The 14070-nt window shown below is 38.8% G+C and overlaps 1 protein-coding gene across 1 annotated transcript in view; it reads right to left on the bottom strand.

Moving 5' to 3' along the window:
* Positions 1 to 14070, bottom strand: part of LOC101846394 (WD repeat-containing protein 44) — a gene marked incomplete at its 3' end in the record, with an annotated part of 72846 nt that overhangs the window by 44460 nt on the left and 14316 nt on the right. The window contains 2 exon segments of the mRNA XM_013090102.2: positions 1695 to 1756; positions 11729 to 11765. Coding sequence (XP_012945556.1) covers positions 1695 to 1756; positions 11729 to 11765 — 99 coding nt within the window.

Raw genomic sequence — 14070 nt, 5'->3', positions numbered from 1 at the left:
TTTTGCACAATGACCCGTACCAATTTGTCTTAACAGATCAATATTTTTGTCAACACCTAGCCTGTCAGCTGTATTCTAGAAAAATTCCTTAATAAATACTTATAAAAAATCCAAGAGGGTGGTTTTATTCACATTTTAAAAGGTTTGCAGTGGGCAGCTGGGGCAATACTGCTTTTAAAAGAAAGTCCGTCATTTTTTTCTAAGAGTGGCATTATGCTTATTTAATGCATGTTTTGAGAACCTTTAGTGCAAAAATGTGTTCACAACAAAATTCATTTCTTATTACAAATTTTGCAGCTAAAAAGTGTCATTGTTGAGCTGTGACGTAGGCCATATGCATGTGCAAAATGTGTGTTAGAAGCGGGATGTGCTGTGAACAATACCATTTTTTGCCTGACAGAGATGTGTAGTAGGCCTATTTGATATAAATTTATGAAGAAAAGTATTTTATTTTAGCCGCAAGTGTTGAAGAAAAATATTATGTTCAGACAAATTGAAACATTCTGCTGTGCAAAGTATGGTTGACATTGATCCAGCCATTAAAGAGATATTTGAGGTTAAATTGTGCAATGAATTTTTGACGGCACTATAGTCACATCACATACTTTATGTACTTATAAAACTAAGGTACAAGATGTCTGAAAAAAGGACCCACTTAAAGGGTAATAATAACTCAGTCAAGTCTACACTAATTTCAACAAAATTAAAATGAATAAAATTCAACCCTGAGGATGTCACGTTTGTTAATATAACATAATCAATCAAAGCGTTTGAGAAATATATCAAGTTTTTTTAAATTTCAGCCAAAATTGGGTCAAATGCGAATTTTTACCTCTTATAAGCATTCAGCTACAGTGGCATGGTCAGCCCATTCTTGTTTCAGGACAAGGACAGTAAAACCACTACAGTCACCTCAGATGGATATCTAAACATGCCGAGAAAGTTTTGTCGAAGTTTGGGGAGACTGAATTATGCTGTACAGGCCTGGTTCCAGTAAGATGAGACCAAAACCCACATCAAAAGTGGCCCTGATATGGTGCCAGACAAGTTGGAGAACGAAAATTTACAGATGAATGGTTACCATATCCTCCCCAACTTGAACCCCTTCAGATTTTGGCAGACAGAGCAACCCACAAACAATCAAACAGTTGAAACTCAATGTTGAACAGGATGCCCAAAGATTCAACCTAGAAACATGCTACAGGGCTATTCAAAATTGTCAGTCAGTGGCGTATTGAAGCTTGTAGGGAAAGAAATGGTCTGCCCCTGGAGATTTAAATAGCAAACACCGTCCTTGAGTTAATTTAGCAATAAAATTATCAATGTTACATTATTTGTTCTTCAATGCACAAGGATTTGATATAGATCAATACGGTTCACTAATAAAAAGTTGCAAAGTTTTGCATTTCAGCACAATTTGGTTTAAATTTTTTTAGCGCGATAATTTTCTAACAAATGGATACATTTTTTTCATACTGACTAATGTAATGTCCACATGGTTGAATTTTATTTGCCAAGTTTTATTAAAATCAGTTCAAAGATGAACGAGTTATTGCCATTTAAGAGAATCCTCTTTTTTTAAGACACCCGATACATATGAATCACTTGTCACAATATCATACTTTATGTCCTTATAAACCATATGCAGGTCTAAATAAAAGACTTATTCATCCATTTCAGCCTTCATTCTATACCTTTCTTCAGCCCTTCGTTTCAGCTGCAATAACCTCCTCTCTTCCTCCTCAATATCGGAGAGCTGAAATGGTCATACGAAAGGACTTTCAGGAACATTCTTACAACAAACAAGGAGATATTATGATTATATCTTCATAAACAGTCAAATACACAGGTACATTGTTCATCCTTTGGGATCCTTTGCTACCCAGATATGCTCGGTCAGAATGCAAAAAAAGCCTTTCAACAGTATAGCACTCGGTTAAATTCATTCATCAGTGTCATTAAGTTGATTGTACATATATTTCATATTTTTCATCTTGTCATTTTTTATATATATATATATATAAACAAATTATAATACCAGATTAGCTTATGTACTTTATACCATGGTAAATAATGCAGTATGAATTTCCAAATGCTTTTCACCAACAAAGGGAGAACATGTCAATGGATAGAAGAAAACAAAATACAAACCATTTTCCATTTAGAGAGAAGAAAAGATCATCAAAATGCAGGCTGTTTCTACAAACCAAACTAATCCTTTACTCTCAAATTTTAATAGAAATGGCCATAACTATGAAAAAAATATGATCACATAAAAAAAGCACCATTTGCCCTCCTCGTCCAGCTAATCGTACATGCCATGACTTCAGTGTCTTCCTGTCCATTTCTACCATCTTGCAAGCACAGAACCTCCTGTACATCAGCCTCTTAAGTCTAAATGTTTTTGGGGTCTGAACTATTTCTAAAAATAGTAAAAATAGGAACAACATAATACGCATTTTTTCACTTTCTGGAAAGCAATTTTTTATGTCTTGAAAAGTCATTCCCTCAAGAGGTCAAGTACTTTGTTCTGAAAAATTTATTGTCTTTAAATCTTCTTTGTATCGGTTCCTTGAAAAATGCAGCCCATAGATTAAAAGGCAAAAAGTCTTCAAACAAATAGAGCATAGTGTAAGCTGAGTGCAGAGTTGCACTAGCTCCAATTTCTGACTTTCAGGGATTTTTGTAACAGCTGCCAAAGCTATTGAATATGCCAAACATCCCTCCCTCTGAACCTGCAAGGTGTAGGCCTATGTAGGTTGTAACTCTATGTCTGTAATCTTGATATAGAGTAGATATCTAGTTTGACTTGTCTTAGAGTAGAATCTAGAGTTTAGACCAACTGAATGCCGAATGCGGAAAGTGAATCGAACAAAAGTCTCTACAGACCATTGAATCTAGATCCAACGAATCACATAGATCAAGAAGTATGATTGCCCTATCATTTTAAACAGAAATTCAAAGGTTGTTAGGTCTTTTTGTAAGCTGGGGGGGGGGGTATGTTTTGTTTGTTGTTGTTTTTTGGTTGTTGTTTTTTGTTTGACAATGACAATGACAATCTTTATTCATCTCGCAGGGAGAAATATGTCTTGGTCGTTAACAATGGCAGTAGACGTTATAAAAGGTGCTCTCACGCAAACGCACAAGACAGGACACAAGGCCAAGTAAATACATGTCTCACGTGCTGGGACAACCCGTTCTGTAAAACATTCTCTCTCTCTCTCTTTCTCTCTCTCTTGTTGTTGTTTTATGTTTGTTTGTTGCTGTTTTTGTTTTTAGTGAGTTTTTTTAGGGGGGGGAGGGGGTCAGAGTACATGTGTGTTTATAATTTATAAATTGATACAGATCTGGCACTTGACGATGATGATGATGATGATGATGATGATGATGATGATGATGATGATGATGATGATGATGACGATGATGATACCTTTGTAAAGCACAGAGACAAAAAAAATGAAAAAAAACAAGCAAACAAAAATAAAACAAACTAATTTATCTGTAATTCACAAGCTTTCTCAAGTTTTTTTGTGATAATTCCTTTTGGGTCCCAATGATTACTACAATTCAAAGCCTAGCCAAACCCTTTCTTCCCCTGGTCTAACTCAACTCCTAACCCCATCATTAGTCCAGTTGAACTGCACTTCGGGCTGACACCAGAGACTATCAGTCTTTTTCCCCCCAGAATACTTATTATGATAAAATATAGTCTATAATTTATACACTGGAGGTGGTAGACTGTGACCGAGCACATGAAAAAGGTGCCAGTTTAGTTAAGGGTCTACCACGCTACGGCAGTCTACCGTGAGTCCCGCCCAATCGAGCACAGTCTACTGGGATATAACCAAGGAGATTAAAAGCAACGGAGGATGCTCTGTGGGTGGCACCGCACGCCTGATAGAAGCCCTCTCTCGCGGCGGAACTGTGGTCTGCCTGCGCTGCGCTTACGCACTGAAATCTAGATAAGAAAGAAGGTTTTATTTCAAGGTCCTTGAGATTAGCAAGTCAATTAGTAAAAATGCCTTGCACCTGTGTTGTATTTAAGTGTAAGAACCGATATGATGCTGCAGTGAACTGAAGTTTTCACAGTAAAGTTGTTTTCCTTTTAAAAAATTTGAATAAAAGTGTTTTTATGCCCCCAGCAACACAATTTAGATCATTAACATTCATAAGAGGCTGGCTCCGGCGCTACCTGGAGCTGAAAGGGATACAACACCCCAGCAGAAAGACCAAGATACTCAATTTTTTAAAAGTATTCTTATTCTTATATAATTATTATGTGTGTGTATATATATATATTGTGTGTGTGTATGTATATACATATTATACATTTTAATTAAAGATATTGCTTTCCATTGTGTGTGCAAATTAGATGCTACTGTTGTCTAAATGTAGATATCTAGAGGCTCCATTAGAATAGGAAATCAATACTCAACAACAATAATGATGAATATTTTCTATGTTAAAGAAACACCAAACCATATCAGATGAGGGGAAAGGGTAGGGTGGGTGGATAAGAGTTTGAGTCTTGTTATATAGAACTATACTCGGTTTAATTCTATTGTTGTAGTCTTCACCTAAGATCCCACAATCAATAATCCCGGTTCACTTAAGATTCTGCTGTTAAAAAATAAACCAAACGAAGCAACAATAAATTTTACTCACAAGAGTCATCAGTAATAAATTATCCCCCTCTGGAGTGTAATAACGGGACTAAAAACGCTGCTCTCCATATCATACTTTACTGAACAAAAAAAAAAAAACCTTCAAAGGTCATCCACGCTCATGCATGCGATCACACTGTTATCTCTTTTTTTTAATATTTGAAATCATTGTGCGCTCCACTTTGTGAAAACCAGGACACAAAATTATTGTAATAAATAATATTATTTTTTATAAACCAAGACATACAGTTAGCAATCAGATAAAGCTGGCATCGACCCTCTGTTGTGTTCGCTATTCCTTACACATAAAGTTAGTTATGGCGCACGCCTAGAATCATGCAATCATATCTTAAATTCAGTTTAAAAGTATATTTTTATCCTTTTCTTATAATTAAATATTTTAGCATCTTGAAAGGGTAGGTATGTTTGATAATTTTATGTTACTTGGACAAGTTTTTTTCTTATTTTGCACATCTTTTTGATTTCTAAACTAGATTATAACATAAAACTCTTAAAGAATTGAACAGTCCGTATCATACACAAAATTTATTATTTTTTTCTCCCAGTCATTATCCGTCAGCCCGTCAGTTGATCACAATCTCTCTCTCTCTCTCTCTCTCTCTCTCTCTCTCTCTCTCTCTCTCATTTAATTTGTACCCATTCTCCTTCGTCCCTTCCCAAGGCCCACCCCTCTTCTTTCATCCCAGCCCCATCCCCTCTTCCTTGCATGCATCCCCCCCCCCCACCCCCACAACGTGGCCCAGCCCGATAAGATTCTATAAAAAGAAACGCCACTGTTCGTGATTTAGCCCACAGTCGGCGGCCATATTTGATCCCCATCGCGGCGTACTGCTCGTGGCGCCGCGAAAAGAGAGAGGAGGCTCCATTAGTTCCAAACTCCTTGGATATAACAAGATTATGATTGACAAATAGGTTGTAACAGCAAATGACCAGACGGGAGTATTTTCAAAAGGTCGGGGTTGGGCGGCAGAATCCGATGACAGACTGGGAAAAAGAAACTAACTCTTCAATTCTCCAGATTGCTATAATCGCAAAATTGATAGCCTAAATAAGGGGTTTTGTTTGTTGGGGGCTTGCTTTCTTTTCTTTTCGGTTGGGGGGGAGGGGTGAAGCTTATTTAGGCTATATATATGTGGACCTAGCCCAAATAAGCACACTTATTTCACTTGAATAGTCATCCTGTTGACCTCAAAATTATTAAGGTTTCACTTTGTGCTAACTGATATTTTTGCGACTGAAAGTCAATAGTTCAAAGTGATTAACATCAGAACCGGGGGAACAAAAACGGTAAGTACAAAATAGCACAATGCTTGCGATAGAGCTACAACACTTTCTCTTATAATTCAAGTTCTTTCAGCACAATAACATCAAACATATTCAAAACCAACATCTCTTTTAAACAGTATAAAATGGGTGAAGGAAAGGGTTCAATGTAAATCAATCTTTTTCAAACCACATAAAATCAGTGAAGCGAATAATTTTAAGCAAACCAACTTCCCTTTCAAATCACATAAAATAGGCGATGAAAAGTATTTAATATAAACTAACATTAGGGGGTTTTATCGGAAAAAATTAAAAACGATTAATTTGACTAAAATATATGTCACTAGATAGAACTAAAGGAGCTGAGAAAAACTAAACAAAAACTGCATGAAGACTGGATAAACGGTTCAAAAGTTATGCAAGTTTTTTGTTGCGAATTAGAGAATTTTTCGGGGATAATTAATTACTTACGTTGACAAGAGGATGGCACCAAAAGGTGCGAAATGAGGCAGGAGAAAGACAACTTAGCAACAGTTTTCCTAAGTTCAAAGAAAATGTTGCCTGTAAAACATATGATAATCATACATTTCCAGAAAGGTTATGCAATTGCCTCCATGATAAACAATGCATTGCGTAATATGCAAAGTCATGTGACCAAATATAGCCGCCAATATGGCCACCATTGACGAAACGCGCAACTGATTTTGACTTAAAAGTGACATAACATTAAAGCTTTAAGTCAAAAGTGTACAAAAGTATATATTTTCTTAATCAGCACGACAAGGCGTATCTAATGAACTGTAAAAAAAGGAACAATAAATCCATTTTATTTTTTTAAAATCATATTTCACCCCGAAAAAATGAATGTAGTCGGGCACGGAAAACACGACACTGAAAACTGAAAATCATGAATAGCTCGAACAAATTGCCATTCCCTTACTGATATCTCTTCAATTTTTCATCACCTTTAGCCCTTAACCCGAATTATGGATGTGTCGAAGACGTTTGTCATCCCCAGATGTATTTAAATTATTCATGTCTGACTTTAGTAATTTTGAATCTAATTCCCAAATGCCAACAATCTTGAGCAAAAGTATACATTCTTTACATCGGCAAAAAGTGATGCATCCAATGAAAGAGCATACAACCAAAGAACAGATGGATACAGAGAAAGAGAACCAGCGTCTGTGGTGTAGCGGTAAAGAGCTTCACTTTTATAAGCAGAAGATCTAGTGTTGATTCCCAGGAGGGGAGAAAATTGTTATCTATACTCTTCAAAAAAAGAAAAGCATAACCAAGTGCATGTGTTTTCGTGATAATAAAATATGTAAAGATGAGGTTTTGTGCATGCTAGTTTTTTTCACACATATCTTGAACTTTTCACAGCAAAATTCATTGTTTACTCACAGTCACAGGTAGGCACAGCCTTATACTGTTGAATTGTGTGATAATTGAGTGTTAAAAAGCTCACAACTTGTCTAATTTTGTGAGTAGTGGAGCGAAATTTGGCGTATGAGCTCATTCACTGAGTGGCTTTATAAAGGCCGAAAAAATGGTCTGTCAGTTCAGCGATACGCCATGCCACGACTAACGATAGAAGAGCGAAACCAGGCTATTGGACGCTTGCAAGCCGGAGAAAGTCAAACTGATGTTGCAACACATTTCAACGTGTCAAAGTCTACCATCAGCCGACTTTTAGCAAGGTTTCAACAGTCAAACTCTACTGCCGATTAACCGAGAAGTGGACGGCCAAGGGCAACAACTCGAGCCCAGGATTGCTTTATTCAGCTTCATCACCTGCAGGATAGTTTTGTGCCTGCCTTTTCAACCGTCCAAGCGCTTCGGAATGTCATCAGAATTTCCGACCAGACAGTACGTAACCGACTCCGCGAAAGAGGGATCCGCGCATATCGACCTTTAAGGACATTGTTGACGGACCGGCATCGCAAACAGCGACGACAATGGGTCACTCAGCACGTCAACTGGAAGCTACAGAACTGGCGGCACGTATGGTTCAGTGATGAATCCAGTTTTCTCATCTCTCGACACGACAGACGACGTCGAGTTTTCCGACATCGAAATGAGAGGTTCGCAACTGGAGGCATTTCCCCGGCCTTATCGCATGATGGTGGCTGTGCGATGGTGTGGGGAGCAATCAGCCACACTGGCAGGAGCAACCTGGTGAGAGTACAAGGTAATCTGGCAGCCCAGGCCTACATCAACAACGTTCTCCTACCACATGCCCTTCCATTGCTTCAACAACCAGGGGCAATCTTCCAGTAGGACAAAGCCAGACCGCATACTGCCAGAGTAACTAGAGACTTTCTGGCTAGAAACAATGTCCAGACACTCCCATGGCCTTCAAATTCACCTAATATGAACGCTATAGAACACATTAAGGATGCTTTGGACAGACGTCTCTGGAACAGAGTTGTCGGCCCCTGCCACTCCTGATGAACTGTTTGCCACCTTGGCCTTGGATGAAGAGTGGAGGGCAATAAAACTCCCCAACATTTGTCGTCTCATCGCCTCCATGCCCAGAAGATGTCAAGCGGTACTCCAATCAGCAGGAGGCCACACCCAGTATGAAAGGCCGCCCTTGGACGGACAGATTGGAGCATCCAATTGATTGTTCAAAATCAATTCAATTTTGTTGATAATCAATAAACAGCAATGACTAAAATTTCAAAACGTATTTTCTTTCCTTCATTTATATCAACAGTTATTCAGTGCTGTACGATTATACACGGTGGCCAATTTGGTTATGCGTTTTTTTGTGTGTGATGTAGTATCTCTCTCAGCCCAGGTTGGCCCAAACAGAAAGGAAGAGGGTGTAAAACCACCTACATTTAATTAACTAAAAAAAACACACACACGCAGAAGCAGGGCAGGAAAGGCAGAATAATAACAATAATAAATCAACAACACAGAGATGTTTTCAACAGCTGGAACAGTAGGAGAAACATTGAACAAAACAATCTATACAAGCATACATAACAATTAAGAGAAAGATGTTTGCTTCTCGCCTCGACACCATAAGTATAAAAGGTAACAGATGCTGCTAAAGGTAGGCAAAGTAAATGTTAATAAGTAAACTCCCTACGATACCATGCCATATTACCAATTACCAGACCAGCAATATTCTCAGTCAACAACAAGATTCCGTTTTTTTCATTTCACAATTGAAGTTTAAAGTAACAAGGGCTTCTGAGCCACAGTACTTGGCAGGAGCAACAATAATAATAATATCCTTCTTCTGAGGAGCTCAATACCAATTATTGGACTTGTCATCAAGATTTTTCAATTTATTTTTAACTCTGCACCAAATGACTACTGCGTAATCTAGCATCTGCGTTTGTTGCCATTTTTTTGGTCAAAAGTTGCCACAAAAAGTGGCAAAAGTTGCCAAAAAAGTTGCCATTAATTTTCAAGCTTTCAACCCTCTGTAATGACGTAATATAGCAATATGTTGATAGAGGTAACAATCTATAGTACCAGGATTTCTTGTGCTCTGTTTTGAGCATCCAGAACATCATTTGTAGTCACCAAGAGGGTTAAAACGTTGAAAATAAAGGTTTCACAATAGAATGAAATCAAAATTAGAACAGCACGTATAAATAACCACAAAAATTAACTAATTAGGGCGCGTGTCCACCTGTCTGAAAATTGGCTGTTTTAACCCTAAACGTGTGTAATTCAAGAAAAAGCAGGCTTGCAGGATACCACATGTAAATTATATTATGGAATCACACACAATTGGGGTGTGCCAGTGTCAGTATTCGGTTTGGGAGAGACACACTCTAACATAACACATTTATATTTCTAAAAGGGAGGGTCACCAGAACAATTTTTAGAAAAATTAACTCACCAAAAAATTAAAACACAACAAACAGGGGAAAATAAAAGACAGACAGCAATAAAAACAGTATGCAATGTAATGTACTTATATTCTCCGCATAAAAATAGTTACAGGTGGACATCTTAAAACTTATCAAAATACATGTCTAATACGTTACGAAGTAGCTTTGATGTTTTGTCTTTTTTGAAAATTTACGCAAAAATCGCGGACCAAAAAATGCCAAAAATCGCGGCCCCGATTCCACGGTCACAACAAACGCAGATGCATTACGCACACAGAGTCTGGGACAACGCATTTTGACCTGACCCCCCCCCCCCCCCCCCACCGCCCCTCGATCAAGATTTTCTAGTACTTGAGCTGCGCTTTCTTCAATCAACCTTTTCCTTCTTGGATTGATACAATTTCACTCTTTTTATAACAGTGGAGGAAGACCAAATCCCACCACATTTTTCAATATCCTTTGACTTTGAAAGTTTCATTTTACTTTCAACTTTCTTATATTCAGTATTCAAATATTTTTAAAAGTATCTTTGGCCGTTAATAATAATATTGGTCACCTTTGTACTACCAGAACTAGTAATACCTTTGATGGCAGTTGTTTGTTTACATCAGTTACATTAAAAATCCAGAGTTACTTGCCCCTGACTTCTGGCTCTGCGGGTGAATTACTTTTTTACCTTACGAAGTGAACTAGGGTAGTGTAGTAAAGTTCTATTTTCTTCGACAAAACTTTATTCATTTTTAACAAAAATGACATTTCTAGAGAGCTAAATGATATATCTATCAATATAACTTGCCCGGGAGTGTTTTCTATAGTTTTAGAATTTAGAAGATAAAATATATATTTTACCATGACTTTTTACACAAGCATTGTAAAAACCCTTCAGCGTCCAATTCTACTACAGAATCACGTGATTTCAACGGCCAACTTCAACGGTTAGCGATGGAAAATTCAGCTCGAATAAACCGCCCGAAATGCGTTGCGCTTTAAAATTGTCAAAATTTGCGTTCCACGCATTGTGGCAGAATGCGTAACGACCCTTGTAGTTTTAACTCAAAAATCTGTAATGTTACGCATTTCTCCCCCCATTGAAACTAAATGGAAACAAAAAGCACATATAGACCTCTCATTTCATGTTGGTTTTATAATGCTAGGCTAAGAACTAATAAAGTTATGAGCCGAGAAAGAGGAAAAACCGGGATTTTAGCGGAGATCCCCACCCGCCGGGCGAGCGTGAAACCCCCTACTAACATCTCTTTTAAACAACATAAAGGGACTCTCGTGGTCTGGGGTACGGTGTTTGCCTCTCATTCAACAGATCCCGGATTCGAAACCTGACAGCAACTGAAAACTTTCTACTCTAAAACATGTTCTTTCATTTTTCCTGCTCTCTAATCATATTCTGTCGTCTGCTTTCATCTTCACTTTCTGCCCCCCCCCCCCCCCCTTCCTCTTTGCCCCCTTCTCTGGGCTTCCGACTCTTTCTGCTGCTTTTTTACTGCTACTCCTCGGCTCCTTATTACTGCTGTCTTTCAGCTACACCCCCCCCCCCCTGATCTTGGGGTAGGTATGGGACACCAACTAGCATTCTCGGATACGTGCGAAAAAAACCTCGGAGGTTTTGTGTGCAAGTTGCGCACGTTAAAGATCCCTTAGTGGTCAAAAGACAATATGAGTAAGCTTCTGCCTCCACCTGGACAAAATTCAAAAAATTAAGTCCTACCAAACTGAAAATGTTTAATGTGTCCTGCGCACTCATATTATGACCTTATGCAGTTGCGAGCGCCGTAAAACACTTACCAAAAAAAAAAAAATAATAAAATAAAATAAGACAGGGAAAATATGTAATATAAACCAACATCCTTTCAAACCATATTGCATGCAATAAGAGAATGAAAGCGCCAGTACAGTTTTACTTACTGTGACACCAGCTGAGCTACTCCCTAGACGACGATGTCTGGAAGGAAAATAAATGAAATCATCACTTTAAAAAAATTGTAGTAGAGTTTTACAGCACTTACAACATAAATAGGTCATATCTTGTAGTAAATGCCGAAGATTAGGGGTATTACTAGAGAGCAGTATACAGAAAGAAAAGAAAGAAGAGAGATGTATAAGGAAGACTGATATTTATTTGACAGGAAAGAATAAGCAAACCACACCAGAGCACTCGCCAACCAGCCACATCAATAAGTGAGACGACTCTAAAATGTGTTTTAAAAAATGTAAATCCTTCCTTTAACAGTCAAACTGTTGAACGATTTCAACCGAACTCCTCAACAATGTCGCTTGGACGTGAGCCAGTTGTTTGTTGTTGTTTTTTTGTTTTTTTGCAACTCCTATACCACGTGCTGTTCAAGAGTCCATTCCTTCCATTTCAAGAGCTAGCAAAATCGGGTTGTTCATTGGATCATGAATTCGGAATGAATTGCCAGAACTGCCAAAAGATGCTTCTAAGAGAGGCAAACAAGTTGACAATCGTTAAAAGGTTGTTGTTTGTTGTTGTTTTGTTTTTTTATCCATTTAAAATTTTTGTTGGTTTGGTCGGTATCCATAAATCGGAAGAGGTGTAACTCCATGTGTATGTGAGTGTGCGTGAGAGAAAAAGAGAGAAAAGGGGGGGGGGGGGGGGGTGCACAAGCGTGTCTGTGTAACAGGGATAGTATGCAAAGTGAGAGGAAGTGTGCGTGCGTGTGTGTGTCAGTGTGTGTGTGTGTGTGTGTGTGTACATGTGTGTGTACGTGCACATGTGTGTGTACATGTTTGCGTGTGTATGTGTGTGCATGTATGCACGCGCGCGCATACGGGCGGGAAAGGGGGAAGAGGGTGACAGGAAGAGACGGAGAGTGAGAGAGACTATAAAAAAAGATTTACCTATTAATACAATACGCTGTGATGAATATTATTCGTTCATGTAATATTTGCTGTAAAGAGGGGGGGGGGGGGGTTACATAAATGTCCCCTAATATCAAGGGCATATTAGGACTGGTGCCCACTTTTTGGCGGTTACAACTGGGGCATTATGTAAAGGGCGGTCACGATTCTGGAATTAGTAGGACAAAACATTAATGGCTGCACTAGCAGAGACAAACAAAACAAAAAATCAACGGACCTGAGGGATAAGTGCACATTGCAGTGCACCGCTAACCGAATATTTATTTGAATCCATTTTCCTATACTCAGGCCGTAAGTGTACCGAAAAAAGTGCACATAGAGTACAAATCGTCCAAAGCTTACATATAAATCAGTAACCCTACCACAGCACAGAGTAGCACAGAGTAGCACATCGTTACACAATTCTGTACCCAGGGGTGATTTATGTACCCATAATGTAATAAACACAATTAAGGTCATTTAAGAAAATATGGGCTTCGACCCCGCCTGTCAGTGACAACCCAGGCTGGGAGAAATACTTCGTCCCAGCAGAGAGGCCCAGACACAGCTGTATTTGATTAAAATTATCCCCTCCCGGGAATCTAATAGGTATACACGTCTTTTGCTGCAATGGCGAGGCCCATACCCGCTGCACCACAGACACCGATTAGGGGTTTACAAACAGCCCAAAATCTTTAATAGAATCTAAATCCTTGCCTGATCAACACAAAGCTGAATTGTGCACAGTCACATGACTCTCCTGTGACACCCCCCACCTATAGTTTGAGCAAAAAGAACACGTCAACAAGTAACGACCAAAGTGCTTTAACACTATGCACTGCATTTTTTGCAACTTCCCTTTAGCACGAAATAGTGTTTAAAGTTTTGTTTGATCCAGTCAAGTTCGTGGTATCAGGATTTCAATGTTGACGGGCGTCTTGTGTGTGTGAGTACACGAAGAGAAATGAAAGAGCCAACAGATTCAGTTTTATCAGAGAAGGTAACCAAATTAAAACAGTGTAACTTGTGAGCTGGCAAATTGAAGACGATTTTTTTCCTAAAAAGAAGACGTGCCTCGTGTGCCAGTTTCCATTCGCGTGTACGCATGATAACAGAAGTACACATTGCTGGGGGCATTGAGTGTTATTATTCTTTCTTTTTTTTAATGTAGGCGTTTTTCACGCCCCCATTGAAATCTACACAACTTGGATCATTAAGGAAGCGAGCCGCTTCGATCCTGTCTGTCTGGGCCAACCCGGCTGAGAGGGATACAATGTACTATTTCTCTGAGGATGAGTCAAGGAGTTTAGAACTAATGGAGCCTCCTCTCTCTCTTCGCGGCGCCACGAGCAGTACGCCGCGGTGGGGATCAAATATGGCCGCCGAGT

Source organism: Aplysia californica, unplaced genomic scaffold (assembly GCF_000002075.1).
Source record: "Aplysia californica isolate F4 #8 unplaced genomic scaffold, AplCal3.0 scaffold01142, whole genome shotgun sequence".
NCBI classification, from domain to species: domain Eukaryota; kingdom Metazoa; phylum Mollusca; class Gastropoda; order Aplysiida; family Aplysiidae; genus Aplysia; species Aplysia californica.
Note: the sequence above shows the minus strand (reverse complement) of the source record. Positions and strands in the feature narration are given on the sequence as shown.